Genomic DNA, 18,234 nt, shown 5'->3' with positions numbered 1-18,234 from the left:
ATTTCAATTGCCTGTTTCCGATAAACGATGTGATGTCTTTCTTTGTCCTCATTCTTAAAATATCACACAAATCGAATCACAAAATGACAGCTGCTTGATGTGAATGTCTATACCTTTGGCAACTTTTCTATGAAGCGGTGAATGTTGGCTTTCTCTGCAGCTGCCTTAATCTCCTCTATAGTCACGGCCCGGCTGTTGTCTCCGTAGCCGATGTTTTCGGCCAAGCTGCAGTCAAAGAGCACAGGCTCCTGGGACACAATGCCTATCTGAGACCTCAGCCAGTGGATGTTCAGCTCTTTCACACTCTTGGAATCAATCACCTAACATGACAAAAATAACTTGGGGTTTGAATCAAGTGCTTGAGGTGAAGTCTCAAGCAAAATTCAAATGATGTGGTCCAGGTTTGGAGCAAGACAACCGAGACCAATGCAAGCCTAAAGTAATTTGGACTTTACTTGAGATTTCATTTGGGAAATCTTGGCCTACCTTGTAATTTGATGGGTAGGTTTTGCCCTTGATAAAGAATCTATCAAATTACAAGTTTGGTGAAAACATATTTCATGAGTAATTCTTATTCTTCGCTCTTCTGTTTGCTGTGGTGCAATCATTTTAGTTTTGATGTATGCTGACGGTGTAACTAGTGTGTATTAATACTCCATCCATTATTTGCGAATTTCCGTTATCCATGGTGGTGTAAGGAACTTAACGCCCGTGAATAACGGAGGAACACTGTATTTGATGCAAGGAAGGTATTTGCTCTTGGTTTTTGAGCGAGATCATCGCCATTTGGTCCAAGTCTCAATCAAGCCCAAAACAGAATGAAAGGTGAAGTTACAGTTTCTTACCCATCTTAAGCAAACCAAGGCTCTTTGGACCAAGCAAAAAGTAACTAATTTGGTTCGAGTCTCTGATGAGGACAGTCGATTGTTTTAAATGCCAATTCAATCAAGAACCACATTATTTGGGCAAAATTTAAATAGCAAAGATTTAAGTCAACAGTTCTGTAAAGTGATGACATGAATTGCCGCAAGTGAATGAGAGCGTTGAAATTTTGTTCCCACAGAGACCTTGAAATGAAGACTGAGGTTGCAAGTCATATGTACTGTACAATGTTTTGTCTCTCAGCAGAAGAAAAGTATTTTGTCTCGCAGAATTAACACAAACAGCCATCAAGTAAATTTTGTACTCCCAAGGTTTTATCAGCGGAGTCAAGCTATAAAAAGACTAACCATTAGCTCACAGACAGTAGGTGAAGAGGCAAGATCTCATTGTGTGTGTCTTCTCACCACGTTTCCCTGCGTGGTGTCATAGAACCTCTCCAGTAGCTGGATGGTGGTGCTTTTTCCACAGCCGCTGCTTCCCACTAGGGCCAGTGTCTCTCCTTTGCCCACCTTCAGATTCAGTCCTCGGAGAATGGGAACATCAGGGCGTGAGGGGTAGTTAAACCTAACATCCTCAAAGCGCACATTCCCATCAAATTGGTCCTGGAGATTTAGATACGGATACAGAGGGAAAGGAGATGGTCAATCAATCATCTGTGTTTACAAAAACAGTCAGCATATAGGATTTTGTGTTGCATACCAGACACTCTCCTTTCTCTGACAGATTATCAATAGCAGGCTCTGTGTTGAAAAGCATAATCAGGTGTGCAGCAGATATTTTGGCCTTGGCATAGTTTGGAGTGAAGGAATTGGCTTCTCCAAGTGCCATCGCGCCATACAGAACTGCCGAAATAACTCTGGGTGAGATAATATTAGTCAATGTTAATTTATTGTGATGCGTAGGCACCTACACAATCTAAAGAGATCCGGTACAAGAGGAGCATTAAAAAAAATTTTATAAATATGATAAAGCTGAGTCTAAATCAACACTTTGAACTTTTTACCGTTTTAAAAGCTGAACTTTTTGGAAAGCTGTTGTTACATCTCAGACTGTGTAGTGGTCATAGTGTTGAGACTGGATGGTGTGTGTTTATTCGTAATGAAAGAAATGTTGTTTAGCTTCTTCAGAAGTGCCATGTGATGAACTCTGAACTCTGTGTAAAAGTTGGAACAAGAAAGGAGGAGCTCCCGACCGATACAGACAGTTCTTGTGTGTGACTATAAAGCTGATGTTATAGGACCCGATCACGTTCACAATTGCCGCTCAGGTTTTCAACTACTGGTAAATGATTAAACTATATAGACCACTTATAATTATCTGTTGGGATTTTTTTTTCCGGCTTTATAGTACAGCACCAACCATGTGAATGTTGGACTCATCTACAGTGAAACCAGTAAAAGACTCACAGGAACACTCCCTCAGCATCCAATCGTCTTTGGTCAATGAGCCAAGCTCCAAAGCGGAAACATCCTGCATAAGCAAAGTAGATCATGGCCTGGGAAAATGCAAAGGTAAAACCATACACATGGGCCTTTTTCTGGGAATTTCTGCAAAGAGAGGAACAATCGTTAACAGGAACAAGATCTCTGAATTAAAAGTCATTTAGTTTTTAACAATGCATCAAAAGGTTTCTTGTACTTGTATGGAACGTTGAGGTTTTCATGATACAGAGACTCAAACTTGGCTTCTCTGGTAAGGGATGCAACAGTGCGAATATTTTCTATGGCTTCTGTAGCAATCTGAGGAGAGATGAAATACCTCAGAGTCAGTATGGGGGAAACTAAATGACTATTGTATAATATTGAATACACATTTTTGGCAATAGATTCCACATTTTAGTTACGTGCGAATACTGATAGCAGGTATCTGCATGGAGCCGATACCAGTGTTGTTTCTAGGTATCAGGTACCTGTGAAGGCAGCTGATACCAATATTTAGGGCAAAAAAAAGTTGAAGTCCTCCTCACCAGTAGTTGGTGCTACACTTCACACATCAGCGACTCGTGCATTAGGAAGAAAGGTCTTTGTTCACAACTGTGTGACACTGTATTAAATTAACTTTTACCTATCAAAAGTACTGGTACTCTGTAACTGTTAGAACTCGAGTGAATGCTCATACCCGCATCAACACTGGAAAAAAAAACGTGATAGTGAACCTCTGTTCTAAATGTACTGATGATTCCCCTCCCCACTCGAACTTCATCTTACATTCTTCAGGGAACACTTTTTACAAAATTTTCGAGTGTGGTTTTTGAACTCCGATCATTTCCTGATCAATACACAATTGTCTACATTTTTGTGTACATCCGAGCATGTCGCAGAAAATGTCGCAAAGCCTTCCACAAAAGGTGGAGGAACACAATTGTCTAAGATGCATTGGTAGGATAAGAATCGACCCCAGGAAAAACAACCCTATAATCCTCAACCTATATCACATTCTACCCTAAAGAATGGCACAATCCAGTCACCCATTTGATTTTTGACTCTTTAACCGCACTGCCAAGTTCCAGATAGATGATTCGTCACTTACTTCCACTTCTCACTATTCCTGTGGTGATGGACTTTCCACCACCACATCGAGAAAGTTATTGAACGCAACAACTGATTCAGTGTTGTGTGGCCCAATACTATCATTGATCGACAAGCTAGCATAAAGCAAATCTCCCCACCTTTCCAGCCTTCTCGAGCTCCTTCTTGTCCTGAGCAGCTTGCCCACCAAGCAACTTCATCTGCACGGCTCCCGCTACTGCCATGACAGGAACCACTGACAATATGAGCAGGGTCAGCTCCCACCCATACACAAAGGCAAGAATCAGACCGGTACCCATGTTGGCCACATTCTGGACCATTGTGGCCAGACGTACTCCCGTAGCCTAAGCAGAGGGGAAAGGTGATTCCTAATATGGTAAAATGATGGTGGGTATGTTTGTATGCTTGAGAGAATGACTTACTCCTTGCACTTGAGCAGCATCTGTGGCCAGCCTTGTTGTGAGTGCTCCAACACTGTTTTTGTGATCATCAAACCAGCCGAGGTCCTAAAGTAGGCAAGTTTCTGTTTAAATCCAGTGAGTTCTTTTGAGTTTTAGGGAACTGACTACAATCCATTTTTTATACTATTTTCAATGACATCTTCACTTTTTCGAGCAAACAAGAAAAAATAGATATATATTTTTGAAATGCAGGTGGGATTTCATTACTTGAGAGGGCGTTTTCCCCTCACTGCATTTGGACTTGTTCCAGTTTTAGCGTCGTCTCCCTGTGTTTTATGTTACTCAATATGCCTACATTACATTGTAACCTGATCTGTAGCGACCAAACACTGAAGGCACATACTCTGACTTTACTCAGTCAGTTTAGTAACAAAATCTGAAGATAAAATTAAATGACAACGTATTGTTTCACTTACTTGCCTCATCATGGCCTTGAAAGCTGCAAGCCTCAGTTTCATAGTCAGGATCTCTCCAGATTTCCCAAAGCAGAAACCCTGTAAAAAGTGACAGGCACAAGAACACTTGGACATTGATATCACTGTAGTTAAATATGAACTGTCATTGAGAAACTTTAAAAAGTGAATGATTTTCAGTCTCTCGACACCATCAATTTTCCTTTACAGAAACAACAAATACTATCACAATGGAACAACTGTGTCTGTGATGCATACCTGTAGAAACATGGTGAAAAAAGATACAGCTCCAATAACAACAAACATCAGGGAGAAAAATAGAGATTTCTGTCGAACAATATTTAAATCAGGCTCAGCAAACACCTGAAAGTTGGAAAGACAAGACCAATTAAAGATCACTATTCAACAATTTACCACCAAAATAAAGATGCAAACAAGGAAAAAAAAAAAAAAAAAGAAGAAGCAAAATCCTACAGTGATGATCTTGGAGAAGATGACAGCAAACAGAGGCTGCATTGCACCATTAATTGAAGCACAGACGGTTCCAACAAGAATGTAAGGCCACTCAGGAAGGTTGAATTGCATGACTTGGAAAAATGACACCGAGGGAACTTTTTCATCCTGCCATAGATAAGGAAAAAGAGCTGAATCATGCATCCCTTTCCTTTTTGCAAGGAAGATTCAGATGTATCAAGGACCACTCTTACCTCCTCCGTTGCATCTTTGCCATCACCCAACTTTTCTTTGTCATCTTTTTTGCCCTCTGAACCAACAAATGAAGATTTTGTAGACCTTCTCCTAAGTAACGGTGAGTCAGCGATACATTTGTCTACTGGGCTCAATTTAACCTGCTCTTCATCCTTCTCCTCATCGTTGTTTTTTTGAAATGTCTGCAGAATGGAGATGAGAGTAAACCGTTTCTTTTGATCATAGGTTCTATCCCTTGCATACTGTGGTAGTTTTACCTGCATAGTGACCAGTGTATGGTAGACGCCCTGTTTTTCCATCAGTTGGCTATGAGTCCCCAGCTCTACAACGGCCCCATTTTGGAAGCCAGCAATGATATCAGCGTTTCTGATAGTTGAAAGGCGATGAGCCACAATTAAGGTGGTACGGCCCAGTCTAACCTGCACAAATGACAAAAGTTTTCTGTTAGAAAGAAGTTAATGTAAGGTAATGCATTAACTTGAGTCTATCTCCATCCTGGAGTTTTGAGCTTTATTCTGATTCTCAAGGCATTGAATCAATCGCAATTGCACTGTTCTGCTTGTCTTTAGAGCATTAGTTTTCAAACACCACCCTTCCCCATCCCGCTTGAAATCTTTCAATTACCTCCCACTGCCGGTTTCCAGCATCATCACCCCCCACATTCAGAATACGATGATGCTCCCAATGTTATGTTATTAATGTTATGTGATACATTATACTATATATAAACATACCTAAAATACAGAATTAGCTTTTTGTGCACTATATTCTCTGTGCTTTCATCCTGGCTCAGGCTGTGCCAAGGTGGAATTTCAAAATTACACACCATCTCATCCTGCACTTTCTACTTTGGCTTCAGACCAGACCTTTCCCACTCGGAAAAGAGAAAATCTCGTCCAGTTTAACCACTTTTTCTTCGATTATTCACATACTGAGACAGTCATTGCATCTTAAAACAACAGCATTTTTTTTTAACTTTCTCCATTCATATCGAAAAATAAACATGCAGCAGGTCTAGCTTGTCTTTGCTCTACGTTGCCCAGACTCTGTTGCAAAATAAAACATCGGATGGTGGATACTGTCATTATAAATACATTGATGGGCTGCGTGAGTACTGTAACATTTGTAATTATGAGTGTACATCTTTAAGAGCGGGGATGGGGGGCAGGTGTAACTTAAACTAGGAAAAAGAAAGTGTGGCGGAGCAGCGGTCGTTGTTAGAGAAAGTTCCGTGTGCTGCCTAAAAGAAACCAATGGGTTCTTCTTTTCTTTTTTTCCAGTACGTATGTGAATGGTTGTTACATCCAATGGCACAAGTCATCCCTCACTCGTTGAATCACATTGCAAAATGCCACAAACTGAATAGCTGTATGTTATACTGTGCTTTCAATTTGCATTGGATTTGTTTTTTTTTTTGCGCACAATGCAGAATATCTACGAAGAGACTGTATCAGCGGTGCAGAATTGCGCACGCACAGTTTAGAATGAATATTGGCTGATGTCTTTTTTTTTTTTTTTGGTTGCACGCTGTCCTGTGATCGACCGAGACTGCCAATCGATCACGATTAATGCATTGAGCACCCCTGCATTAAACGATGGGAGGCAACAAGCATCTGAGCTGATCCCTCTTTGATTCAGTTTACATGATTGCTCTTTGTTTACATGACACGAATGTATTGGGGCCTGAAATGCAAACATTTGATAGCGTTTCATTGTGGTGTTTTTTTTTTCTCCTAAAAACATTATCATTTACCTTGAAATTAAAGCTGTTAAGCGCATGTTGAAAAGTGAGGGAAGGCACGAGTTAGTATATTACAAACAGAACAGCAATCGCAAATCACAGGACTGACTTTTCTAACACTTTCCCAGAAAAGGGTCAAAATTTTAAATAGAGCCATGTGCAGATGAACTGTATTCATAAGGAAGTTAGGACCAGCAGTTGTTGACATTTTTTTAGAAAGGCATTGTCAACTACTAACAGGCGCATCTTTCAGGTCTTTATAAATGCAGATCATTATAACATTGCTGGAAAGTAATTTACCCATTATCAACTGTGCTAGTACAAACCCAAGCAAGGATACACTGTGTGAGTTTGTACCTTGTCAAGTGCAGCTTGCACAATAGTCTCACTCTCGGCATCAAGCGCAGATGTTGCTTCGTCCAGCAGAAGGATTTTGGGGTTACGGACCAGTGCCCGAGCAATTGCAATTCTCTGCTTCTGACCTCCACTCATCTGAGTCCCTCGGTCACCAACCAGTGTCTCAAACTTCTGCTCAACAATAACAATACAATAACTGACAAGTGGGAGACACAGTTTTTTGTAAAGTACAAGTCCTGAATAGGTTCATACATCAGGAAAGTTCATGATGAAGTCGTAAGCGTTGGCTTCTTTGGCGGCTTGCTCTATCTCCTGCTGCGTCACATCAGTTCGGCCGTATCTGATGTTCTCAGATATGGTGGTGGAAAAAAGGACGGGCTCTTGACTCACCACGCCAATCATCTTGCGCAAATAGCAAATGTTGAGAGAACGGATGTCATGACCATCAACAGATACCTACAAAGATGGAGACGAGGGGAATCTTAAATTTAAAGTTTTTGACTTTGAGGTAATAAGAAAGGAGGCTTGAATGCTTTTGTGATTCAACAGTATTGCATGTGTACTGTATGTCTAAATGATTCAATTTATCTTTTGAATGAAATGTTTTAGAAATTAAATACATACAGATCCTTCCTGGGGATCATAGAACCTCTGCAACAGCTGGATAGTGGTGCTTTTACCACAGCCACTGCTTCCCACCAAGGCAAGAGTTTGTCCACTCTTGACACTCAGGGACATGTTGTTTAATACCTGCAAATGATGTGAAATTATGGAAAGGAGTATAAATATGTATCTCAGTTTATCTGTTAGATTAAGATGGACTTCTTCATGTCAATGAGGATCTTACTTTGACTTCCGGCCTTGAGGGGTAATTAAAGTGGATATTCTTGAATTCCAAGTTTCCGTTAATTGAGTCTGGCTTGAAGCCGCTCTCCGAATAGCTATCGATGCTGGGTTTCTGGACAGTAAATTGGTTCATTTTCAGTCATGCTCAAAAATATTAGCACGGCAGGGGTGACAGCGATAACCAAGAGGAAAGAGGGCAGAAAAGAATAGGAAAATGAGCAAGGCAATGCTACTGTCGAGTAGTCCGGTGGGATTTTTCTTTAAGTGTCTAAACACTTGAAAGAACCTGTGAGTTGATTTGTTAGTATAACCTGTGTTAAGTGAACTCAGCACAGGTAATTCAAGTCTATATTGTTTCTATCAAATTTATTTGTGAATGAACACCATATTGAATGTATGTCAGTCAACTGGTGAACAGAGTTGCTGAGCCGGCACATGGAAGAAGGGTGGGGCCAGCCACCTGCGAGTCTGTCCAGCAGGTGCCCCAACCAGGGGGAAGCCGCCGAGCACCCAAGACCTAGGGAGGTCCCGACACTGATTGTATAAATAGACACTATCCTTTTTTTTTTTTTTTCTTGACTGGCTGACATGAGATCCAACTAAAATTTTGTGGTCTTGGGTCATTTGGGATTACCAAAATTAGTTCCATTTTCTAAATGCCAGAATTGGGAGAAAAGGATTTATTTTAGACAAATACATGATAGACAATACAGTCATACTAAAAAACAATGGAGTATATGAGTGTATGGCTTTTGAGCTCCGTTGTTGTTGGAGGTTTGGTCACAGCGGGACCAAGCGACTGACGCGTATCAAAGCCTAACATACAATGTGAGGAAGACTGTCTGCTCTGCAGGTTGAACAAAAAGTTTTAAACAAAGATAATTTATTTACACAGCTAGCCGCTTTCCTTGGAATACATCCACACAAACAACCTCATTGTTGTCAGTTTTTTTTTTCAATTTCCAAGCATGGATTAAAGAAGATACCTTATAATAATCAAAATGAATCATCCACTTTAAGGTGACTTACTTTGCAACTGGCAAGAGCATGAAGCTGGCAAGTATTTGCCGTGTGTCGTAAATGAAGTAGTTTAACATAAGCATTTCACATTGCTTAATGCTGATTATGGAAATGTGGATTAATACTGTATGTTAAAGTCAGACTACAGCTCGATTTAGTCATTGTAGATCACACTAATATGCACTCAAACAGTAGGTGCTCCAATTAGAACAAATTCCAGCCTCATTCACGGCTCTAGGTGGTCAGCTGTATCAAAGCTGCAACCTGGAGCGCCAAAATACACTTGTGCACATTCACTAATATAAACTGACAGCAGCCCGACAGAATGTGAAAGAAAGGAGCAAGCAGAGTTCCTTACATTGTCAATAATCCTGTACACTTTGTGCGCAGCTCCTCGGGCGCTGGAAAAAGACTGGATGTTAGGAGAGGTCTGCCCCAAGGCGAAAGCTCCAATGAGCACAGCGAATAAAACCTTAGCACACAAGCATTTTTCTTAGCTTAAAAATTTGATTTCAGTTGTGCATGGTTAAAATGTGAGGTCTTCATGTCTCTACTCACTGTTAGTACAATCCCGATGGTGTACTCTTCACTCAAAATGAGGGTACTCCCGTACCAGAAGGCCAGAGCATAAGATAGGTAGATCAATAAGAAGGTGAACCCCATTGCGATGTTTGAGCTTATCGCCTTCTTTATTCCCACGTTCTTGGCGTCTTCCAAGTTCTTATGATACCTGTGTGAGACAGCGCATACAAAAAAGAAATGTGGAAATCCACAACGCTATTGGATCCTCTTGCACAGACAAAAATTTGACAATATCTGGTAAAAAAGACAAATCTGGTTGGCAGGTTTCTCCTTTTCCCCAGAGTATGAGATTTGTGTGGGTGAAGCACATTAGATGTAATTTTCCTATCTAACATGAACAGGCATAGATCTGTATCTAACACACGCAATGTACTTCAACTTCATAAGTGCCACACCTCTGCAGATTTATTACATTATATGAACATAGATGTTTGCACAAACCTCTCAATCTCTTTCTGTTGACCACTGAAGGCAAATACAGTCCTGATGGCAGAAAGAACCTCCTCTGCCACAGCACCTGCTTTGGCGTAAGCATTTTGTTCTTTAGAAGTGAATGATGCCAGCACCTACCGACAGAACTACAGTATGAGCTCAGCAAGAAGAGGGCCCACTTTTCAAGACAAAAGCTGGACAGGGGAGACAAAATGCATGCTTGCCTTACTGAACACGCCGGCCATGACAGCTAGCAAGGGGCTGATGGCCAGGATGACGAGAGTGAGCTTCCATCCTTTGCTTAAACCAATGACGACAGATGTGATGAAAGTGGTGCAGGACTGGATCAACATACCCACCTTGTCTCCAATACCCTCTTGGATCTTATACACATCACTGTCCATGCAGATAGAAATAATGTCAATCAGTTAAACTGGGTGATAAAACAAATATTTGTATAGGTTCTCTGGGTTTTTACTAATTTAGGACAATTTTAGATTGCTGATTACCTGGCATCTGTTTCTCAGGTTTTTACAGGAGGTTTCTACCAGTTTATTAAAACTTATTCTCTGCTAGGCCTCCATGACAACATGGATATTTGAATTTTACAGCTATCAGTAGTTACAGCAGTTTTGTTTTTATCAAAGTTTACAAACTTTGCTTAGTGTCAATTGTACAGTTGACTGATAAAAGTACATCAATGTACATTGAATGCTGTGTCATCCTTCAAAATTCACGTACCCGCACATATGAACAAAATTATGCAGGCGTAATTCAGAAGAGTGGCAAACATATCTGGCCATAATTCAAAAGTTTGACCTGATTGAGCAAAACTAATGTGATGTTTGGATTCAGGAGATCAAAAATGTCCTGTCTATGCCCCCCAAAAAATATATTTTTTTGACCAGTGTTTTAAAGCGCTGCAAAAATTGCGTCACTTCTATTTCAGAGTTGCTGACTAAAAAACCCCACTAAACAAAGCATTTGCAACGTTACAAAATATGTACTGTCTACTTTTCTGCCATGATACTGCATCAACTTATTACAAATGGACACCTGCCATTTCTCCCTCCAAAGAAACATACACATTTATGTCCTATTGTTCACAATTGTGCATTCAGAGTTTAACTGCTGAGCCGTTTGAACTCTGATGCTAAGAAACATTGGAAGTCATTATTATTGTGAGGGTATACCTAATGAAGCGGCCAATGTGTGCATGTTACTAACTCTGTTAGACGAGTGTTGAGCTCTCCAGTCTCATTGACATCAAACCAGCCGATGTCCTGTCGCATGATCCTGTGGAAGAAACACTTCCGGATGCGCTTAACCTGTCGTCCGGCCGACAAGGTAAAGAAAGCAACCTGCATGTAGGCAGCCACCAGCACAACTGCCCCTAGGATGGAGTAGTAGATGGCAAAGCTGGAACGGGATGGAAGGATCAGATATCACCTGTATTCATATATATATATATATATATTTTTTTTTTAATTTTTTTTTTTTCATATTCATCTTAACTCTTACCTGGTCATGTCTGCCTGCATGGTGGTGTTTGGAAAAGTGATGTCTGAAAATATTAAAACGTAATAGTCCATTATTTGAGTCAGGCAACAATGATCGTTTCTGTGAACTCACTGGGGTTGCTCGTGTTGAGGTAACCGAGTGCAGCATTCGATACTAGGGTGTCCGTCATATCCCCAAACACAATTAACATAAGCGGTAGTACTACCCCGTGGAGCATCGACATCAGGGTCCCAAAGAAGAGCAGCGCAATGTCTTTGGCATCAGCGAACCTGAACTGCACACATGAAAGGAGGAGAATGCTTTAGGATGGCAGAGATTGCAATGAATAAATGACTCGCACTAATCTTTTTCACACCATTTCAAGAGATTTGAGGACCTGTAAAAGAACAATGGAGGGCTTTGAGACAAGATTGACACCTTGTTTTGAGATACGAGCTGTGGTTTGGACAAATTATTTCATCTTTTGCTTTGACTTGCGTCACAAGTGCTGTATGGTGGCAGCAAACGCAACTCGCTTCACAATAAGTAGCATTCGGGGAAATACTGATCATCCACGTATCTCCTGAACCCCTTATCCTCACTAGGGTCACAGATGTACTGGAGTGTATCTCAGCTGACTTTGGGCGAGAAATGGGGTGCAAAAGCCTTGAAGCTGGTTATCGCCAATATATTTACAGTATTCATAAAAGTTTATTCTAAAACTAAACAATGTTTAGTAAATTACGCTTTTTGTATTAAAAACCATAGCTATGCATAGGTAGAGCTAACACTCCTTATTTGAGGTAGATGCTTACAGTGATGGTTAGCTATGAGGGTCAAAGTCTTCAACGGATACAGTGTGTGCAAGGCAAGAAAACAAAAAGACTAAAGATGCTGAAACTTTCTGCTGCATAAGTTACATTCACTTCAATGGAATACGATGATTTGAGCTACAAGGGTTTTGAGTTATGAACCTGGTCATAGAATGAATGGAAATTGTATCTAAAGGCACCACCGTAGTTGTATACGGGAAGAGAGACCCGAGAACGTACCAGTTCAATGGCACCAACCATGGGTAATTTTTCTTTTTTCTTCTTCTTCTTCTCACCTGTTGCCCCCTCATCTTTATGATCACTACAGGTCAAATGAGAACCGATCAGTCGAAATAGCATTCAGTTGTTTTAAACTCTTTTAACTGTACATTTTCAAAGAGTATTACCTCAAATAAACATCTTTTAGGTTCTTCTCCAACTTGTCCTTCTCATCCATGTCTGGCTCCTGTCAGAGGAAGACGGTGAGCTATTTTCTTGTTGCACGCAATTTGTTTTGAAAATGAACCTTTGACCATGACAAAAGTGCTGAACGCTGTCATACCTGGCTGTTCTTTCCAAACTCCAATGTTTGACAAGTATAATGATCACACGCAGAAACCCACTCCTTCTGCGCTGTCGTCCTCCTTCCACACCATTGATACGTGCGCTAATGTTTGACAGAGATGACAGTCTCACATGTCCAGACACACACCTCAGTCAACAGATGACCACCCTTTCCACGCCCCTTTTTCCTTCCTCTTTCATCACTCTCACGTGGCTGTAAGGGTTGTGCATAAGAATAACCACGTTGCTCAGCTGCTCTTTGTAAAGTAAACCCCCCCAGCAGATATCACAAATCAGCAATTTTGTTTTTACTGCAATGTCACATGGTATGGGCTGTAAATGGTAAAAAATCAAAAAATGAAATCACACACATACACACAGACACACATTAAGGCAAAAACATATTTAGTCAGCCACTAATTGTGAAAGTTCTCCCACCCCTGTCATTTTTATTAGAGCTATACGTCACCTATGAGAGAAAATGAGAGAAGAAAAATCCACAACATTGTGTGATTTATTTTTTTTTTATTTATTTTATTAGCAAATCATGGTGGAAAATAAACAACAGTTCATCTCGATAACCTTTGTTGGCAATGACAGAGGCCACCTGTTTTATGGAAATCTTCACACACCGTTGCTGATATTTTGGCCCATTCCTCCTCTTGAGCGATGGTGTTTTGAGGCTGTCGCCGGGCAACAGACTTTCAACTCCCTCCAAAGTGTTTCTATGAGGTTGAGATCTGGAGACTGGCTTGACCACTCCAAGACCTTGAAGTGCTTCTAACGAAGCTACTTCTTCATTGCCCTGGCGGTGTTAAGCATCATTGTCATGCTGAAAGACTCAACAATGTTTTATCTACAATACCCTCACTGGTGGAAGGAGCTTTTCACTCAAAAGTTCTCGATACATGGCCTCATACATTCTTTCCTTTACACGGAACAACTGTCCTGGTCCTTTTGCACAAAAACAGTCCCAAAGCATAATGTTTCCACGCCTATGCTTCACACTAGGCATGGTGTTCTTTAGATGCAAATCAGCCTTCTTTCTCCTCCAAAGACAACAATTTGAGTTTTACCCCCAAATTAATATTTTGATTTCTTCTGACCATATGATATTCTCCCAATCCTCTTCTGGATCATCCCAATGCTCTCTAGCAAACTTCAGATTGGTCTGGACATGTGCTGGCTGAAGAAGGGGGACTTGTCTGGCATTGCAGGATTTGAGTCCCTGGCAGCGTATTGCATTACTGATGGTAGTCTTTGGTACTTTGGTGCCAGCTCTCTGTAGATCATACACTAGCCCCCCCGCCCCCCCCAAGCCCATTTGGTTCTGGGAGTTTTGCTCACCATTCTTGTGATCATATTGACCCCACAGGGTGAAATCTTGTGTGAAGCCCCAGATTCAGGGAGATTATCAGCGCTTTTGTATGTCAACCATTTTCTAATAATTGCTCCAACAATTCATTTCTTCACACCAAGCTTCTTACCTGTTGGAGAGTCATTCTTCCCAGCCTAATGCAAGTTTGTATACACACACACACGCACACGCACGCACACACACACACAAGCACACAGAGTATGCTTGAGGGTATTATGTTGGCTGGTTGTATTCTTTTGTATACCATATGTTTACCAATATTCTTTTGAGAGATAAGTGCGGTGAGTTTGATAGTAATTTTAGTCATAATGTTTATCATTGCTTGTGTAATAGCTTTGAGCTAGTGATTTTTGTGAACAAAGAATGAAACGAACACTGGAATGTATTTGAACATTTATTGTGCACCTTTATTTCTATTTAGTTTTACACTGATTTTCAACTGTTGTGTCAATAAACAACTATAAGTGAACAACATTCACTCTTACTCCTTGCTACAATGCTGTCGTGTTGTTACCTTTGTGAACGATTCCTTCGAAAGAATGAATCTTTTTAGTGAATGAACTGAACCGAATCAGTTTAAGAAAAGAAGTGTTTTTTTGCTTGGCTGTCGCCCCCCATCGCAAAGTGAGCAAGTCGTCTAGGGAGCGGGATTTGAACTGTTGAAGCATTCTGTCACTTACTTCTGAATATTCTGCGAATGCCCAATGAGCAAGCAGCATGCAGGTGGGGGTAGATGGGGGCTCATTTGCAATTCGTCAGCAATATTACTTTGGCAAGTGACCAACGAGTAGCCAGTGACTGTGTGGAGTTTGCATGTTCTCCCCGTACCTGCGTGGGTTTTTTTCTGGGCACTCCGGTTTCCTCCCACATCCCAAAAGCATGCATTTATTGGAGAGTCTAAATTGTCCCTAGGTGTGACTGTGAGTGCGACTGTTGTCCGTCTCTATCTGCCCTGCGATTGGCTGACAACCAGTTCAGGGTGTACCCCGCCTCCTGCTCGATGAAAGCTGGGATCGGCTCTAGCACTCCTGTGACCCCTGTGAGGATAAGTGGCTCAGAAAATGGATAGATGGATTAACCTGAAAGGGCATATGAGTGGCGTGGGGCAGCAAACAGCAGCCTCTCCCAGCAGGAGAAAGGCGGTCTACACCCTGAACTGGTTGCCAGTCAGTCGGAGGGCACATGTAGACGTGGACAACCATTTGCACTCACATTCACAGCTTCATTGAGAAGAACTGAACACATGATGCCCGTACCAACGTCCACCATACCATCAAAATAATATTCTTTTAACATTTGGAGTGAACTAGACTATCTTTCAAAAAAAAAACATTTAGCTGCCTATTTTTAGATAGGCATGCTATTAAATCTAGAAAAATGAGTGTTTTTTTTCCTATTTCTTTTGCGTTGTCTGGGGCTTGGCACTTGGATTTAGCGGATGTCCACCAAAATTGCATTTTCTCCTTGTTTTGCTAATTAACTAAATAGGTAAATAAATAATACTTGCTCTTTTCGGATTACGTTCTCTGCAAATCCCTTTAACACCTTGTTTTTTAAATTTTCAATTTTGAATACATTTTCTGTGTTTCTGACAAAGATGAAAATGTTTCCCAAATTTGGGCTCTCACACATTCATAAGATTTTGACAGGATAGAAAATTATGAACTTGATTTATGATGATAATTTTTGTTTTCTGTGAAGCTTTAGTTAAATCTGACGACATGCAAACTGTCAGTTTGACCTGGAAAATGAGCTGGCACAGCAACTGCAAAATCAGAATTTTTAACTAGTAAGACTAACATCCAGGCATTTTTTGAACAAACAGTCAAAGTTTCGGTATACTGATTACTGGATGAGCAAATTTGGGCCCATTTGCAAAAGAAAAAGGGGCATCAAATCCTTCTCAGAGTCTCGTAATCTATGGCTCATTTTATTCATGGATCACCGCTCTATCCGATAATATTGTTTATTTTAGTACACAGAAGAACATTTCGGTGACATATCTACTTTAGCTTTCAAATTGCTGTCTCTCGTTTCTCTTCTGACAGCACTACCTGCTGGCCAGACTGTATCACGTAGCAACAAATGAGTCGCTCATTATTTATTTAGCAGCTCCTTCAAGGTGGGCTGAACCATTTTGGATTTTCACAGGGGAGGCGTATGGAATTTCAGACAGTTTGAATTATATTAAAAAGAGACTTTATTGTTAAACTTTCAAAGCAAAATTGATTTCAACGTTTACGTCTTTCGGTTTTGTAAATTAAAAAAAAACTTGAAAAAAATCTTCAATCTTCTAGTTTCTGTGGCTTCTAGCTGTAGAACACAAACTCAGGACGCTCTCTGAACTCAATGCACTGCTCAGCATTGGTTAAATCCACACCTCGGGGTCTACGGACGCCATGTTGTCTCCATTCACAGCATTGATTTGTATTTGCTGTGGACACTTTCTGGCCTTTTAAAATGCCTTTTTGGTGACTTGCGGGGATGCTTGGTTTATATGGCTGTTAACTGTTCCTCTAATCCCGAATAAACTTTTAGGAGTCACCGGGAAAAGAAGAAGACTGCTGTGGGGTGTAAACTCTGGCTACATTAATCATCCATCAATGTTCTTAGCATCTTATACTCACCAGGGTTGCGAGAGTGCTGGAGCCTATCCCAGCTATCTAATTAGTGCTAAGACAAAATATAGCATCATTAGTTTAAAGACATGAAGAATTTGATCATTTTGTCAATAGTTTTTAAAACAGGTGCTCGCCAACACACCCCTTGCCCCTCCTGATGGCCTTGTTATATTACCCCCCAACCCCCCAAAAAAGCATGTTGTTTTAATCATTTCCTTTATAATTCTTAAACTGGCCATGATGAAATCGCATAATTAAGTTTCTGTTAAAAAATATCTATCAGGTAGGGCAAATTTTGGAATTAGTCACCTGCTTTGCATTGCATTGCATTGGGGGCGTTCTTAAACTGGGTAAAATGTGGCGTCCAGTCACTGTCCAGACCTTTCCACATCTTCGAGTTTAAGGATTATATTTTGATTTACATACACATCTGGGCTACGCCGTCACCGTGAGAACTGAATTCGCGCCATCAAAAATGAGGATTCAGCATGATCGAAGCCTTAAAACAGGCGTGTCAAACTAATTTTTGTCATGAGCCATGTGTGTGTCTCATTGCCTCATCATATTATCACATATACAACACAAGTATTGGATAATGAGTTTTGAAATCTGCACTCAAGGATAACAATTTAAGTATTATTCACATAACTGTTTGAAAGTGTATATATGTTTATAAAAATGCCCAAGATTTCCACGTTATTGTTTATTAAATTTTTAATTTGAAACTGGTACAGATTTGAGTAATAATCTTGGAAGTTGATGCAGATGACTTGCTTTCTCAAAAAATGATGTGCTGTCCGGTTTTGACATATGTTCCTCAAAAGAAGCACGATACTGGGTTCCTCACTCACTCAAATGGGTTATAATCAGTGTTCATTTGTACGCTCGACTTATTTTATCATTATTTCTGAAGCCATCAGAAAATCACTTGAGACTGATGAAGTGAAGAACTGATGTGAAGGGCTTCTCTTCCAACAGGGGGCGCACTAACTACAAATGACTAATCAAGCAGCTTCTGAGTCATTTGAGGACACGAGAACCGCTCAAAACTCGTCCCTGAATGGATGGAAGATACAAGGGTGCAAATTGTAATGGTACGTTAAAAAAATGACATGCATCTCAATTTGGAGCCAAAGTATTTCTGTGTTTAGCTTCTCCGTGAACGAATTTCTCTTGACAAAAATGGGACGAGGAAAACTAAGCAATCACTGAAATTGTATCCATAAACGCGGAAGACATGATAGTTGCACACTTTTGATTTTGAGCGCAAAAATCATCTCTTTAGATACAAACAAAATTGGCATCTTACCCGAGGGAGCTTTGAAGTTGAAAAGTCCTAACCGGAAATGGCGTCGTTTCCCCGAGTGTGTATCATGATACTACTTCCGG

The 18,234-nt window shown here is 40.6% G+C and overlaps 1 protein-coding gene across 3 annotated transcripts in view; it reads right to left on the bottom strand.

The window, feature by feature from the left end:
• The window catches only part of LOC133500891 (ATP-dependent translocase ABCB1-like), a 24,122-nt gene extending 5,888 nt beyond the window's left edge, over positions 1-18,234 (bottom strand). The window contains exons 1-27 of one of the 3 annotated variants that reach the window (XM_061820141.1): positions 18,155-18,234; positions 12,845-12,949; positions 12,690-12,748; positions 12,523-12,604; positions 11,603-11,765; positions 11,492-11,534; positions 11,198-11,389; positions 10,195-10,366; positions 9,980-10,104; positions 9,515-9,686; positions 9,315-9,428; positions 7,938-8,048; positions 7,715-7,840; positions 7,343-7,546; positions 7,091-7,261; positions 5,250-5,411; positions 4,992-5,174; positions 4,759-4,905; positions 4,543-4,647; positions 4,288-4,365; positions 3,833-3,916; positions 3,551-3,754; positions 2,521-2,621; positions 2,289-2,429; positions 1,582-1,738; positions 1,287-1,484; positions 114-320 (exon numbers count right to left, since the gene is read on the bottom strand). In XM_061820141.1, coding sequence (XP_061676125.1) covers positions 114-320; positions 1,287-1,484; positions 1,582-1,738; positions 2,289-2,429; positions 2,521-2,621; positions 3,551-3,754; positions 3,833-3,916; positions 4,288-4,365; positions 4,543-4,647; positions 4,759-4,905; positions 4,992-5,174; positions 5,250-5,411; positions 7,091-7,261; positions 7,343-7,546; positions 7,715-7,840; positions 7,938-8,048; positions 9,315-9,428; positions 9,515-9,686; positions 9,980-10,104; positions 10,195-10,366; positions 11,198-11,389; positions 11,492-11,534; positions 11,603-11,765; positions 12,523-12,604; positions 12,690-12,739 — 3,492 coding nt within the window. In that variant the 5' untranslated portion in view covers positions 12,740-12,748; positions 12,845-12,949; positions 18,155-18,234. Of the gene's footprint in view, positions 1-113; positions 321-1,286; positions 1,485-1,581; positions 1,739-2,221; positions 2,430-2,520; positions 2,622-3,550; positions 3,755-3,832; positions 3,917-4,287; positions 4,366-4,542; positions 4,648-4,758; positions 4,906-4,991; positions 5,175-5,249; positions 5,412-7,090; positions 7,262-7,342; positions 7,547-7,714; positions 7,841-7,937; positions 8,049-9,314; positions 9,429-9,514; positions 9,687-9,979; positions 10,105-10,194; positions 10,367-11,197; positions 11,390-11,491; positions 11,535-11,602; positions 11,766-12,522; positions 12,605-12,689; positions 12,749-12,844; positions 12,950-18,154 lie in introns of those variants that run through there. The other 2 variants (XR_009795050.1, XM_061820142.1) reach the window with 2 other exon arrangements.

Source organism: Syngnathoides biaculeatus, chromosome 5, assembly GCF_019802595.1.
Source record: "Syngnathoides biaculeatus isolate LvHL_M chromosome 5, ASM1980259v1, whole genome shotgun sequence".
NCBI lineage: Eukaryota > Metazoa > Chordata > Actinopteri > Syngnathiformes > Syngnathidae > Syngnathoides > Syngnathoides biaculeatus.
The sequence above is the reverse complement of the archived record's forward strand: the minus strand, read 5'-3'. Positions and strand labels throughout refer to the sequence as shown.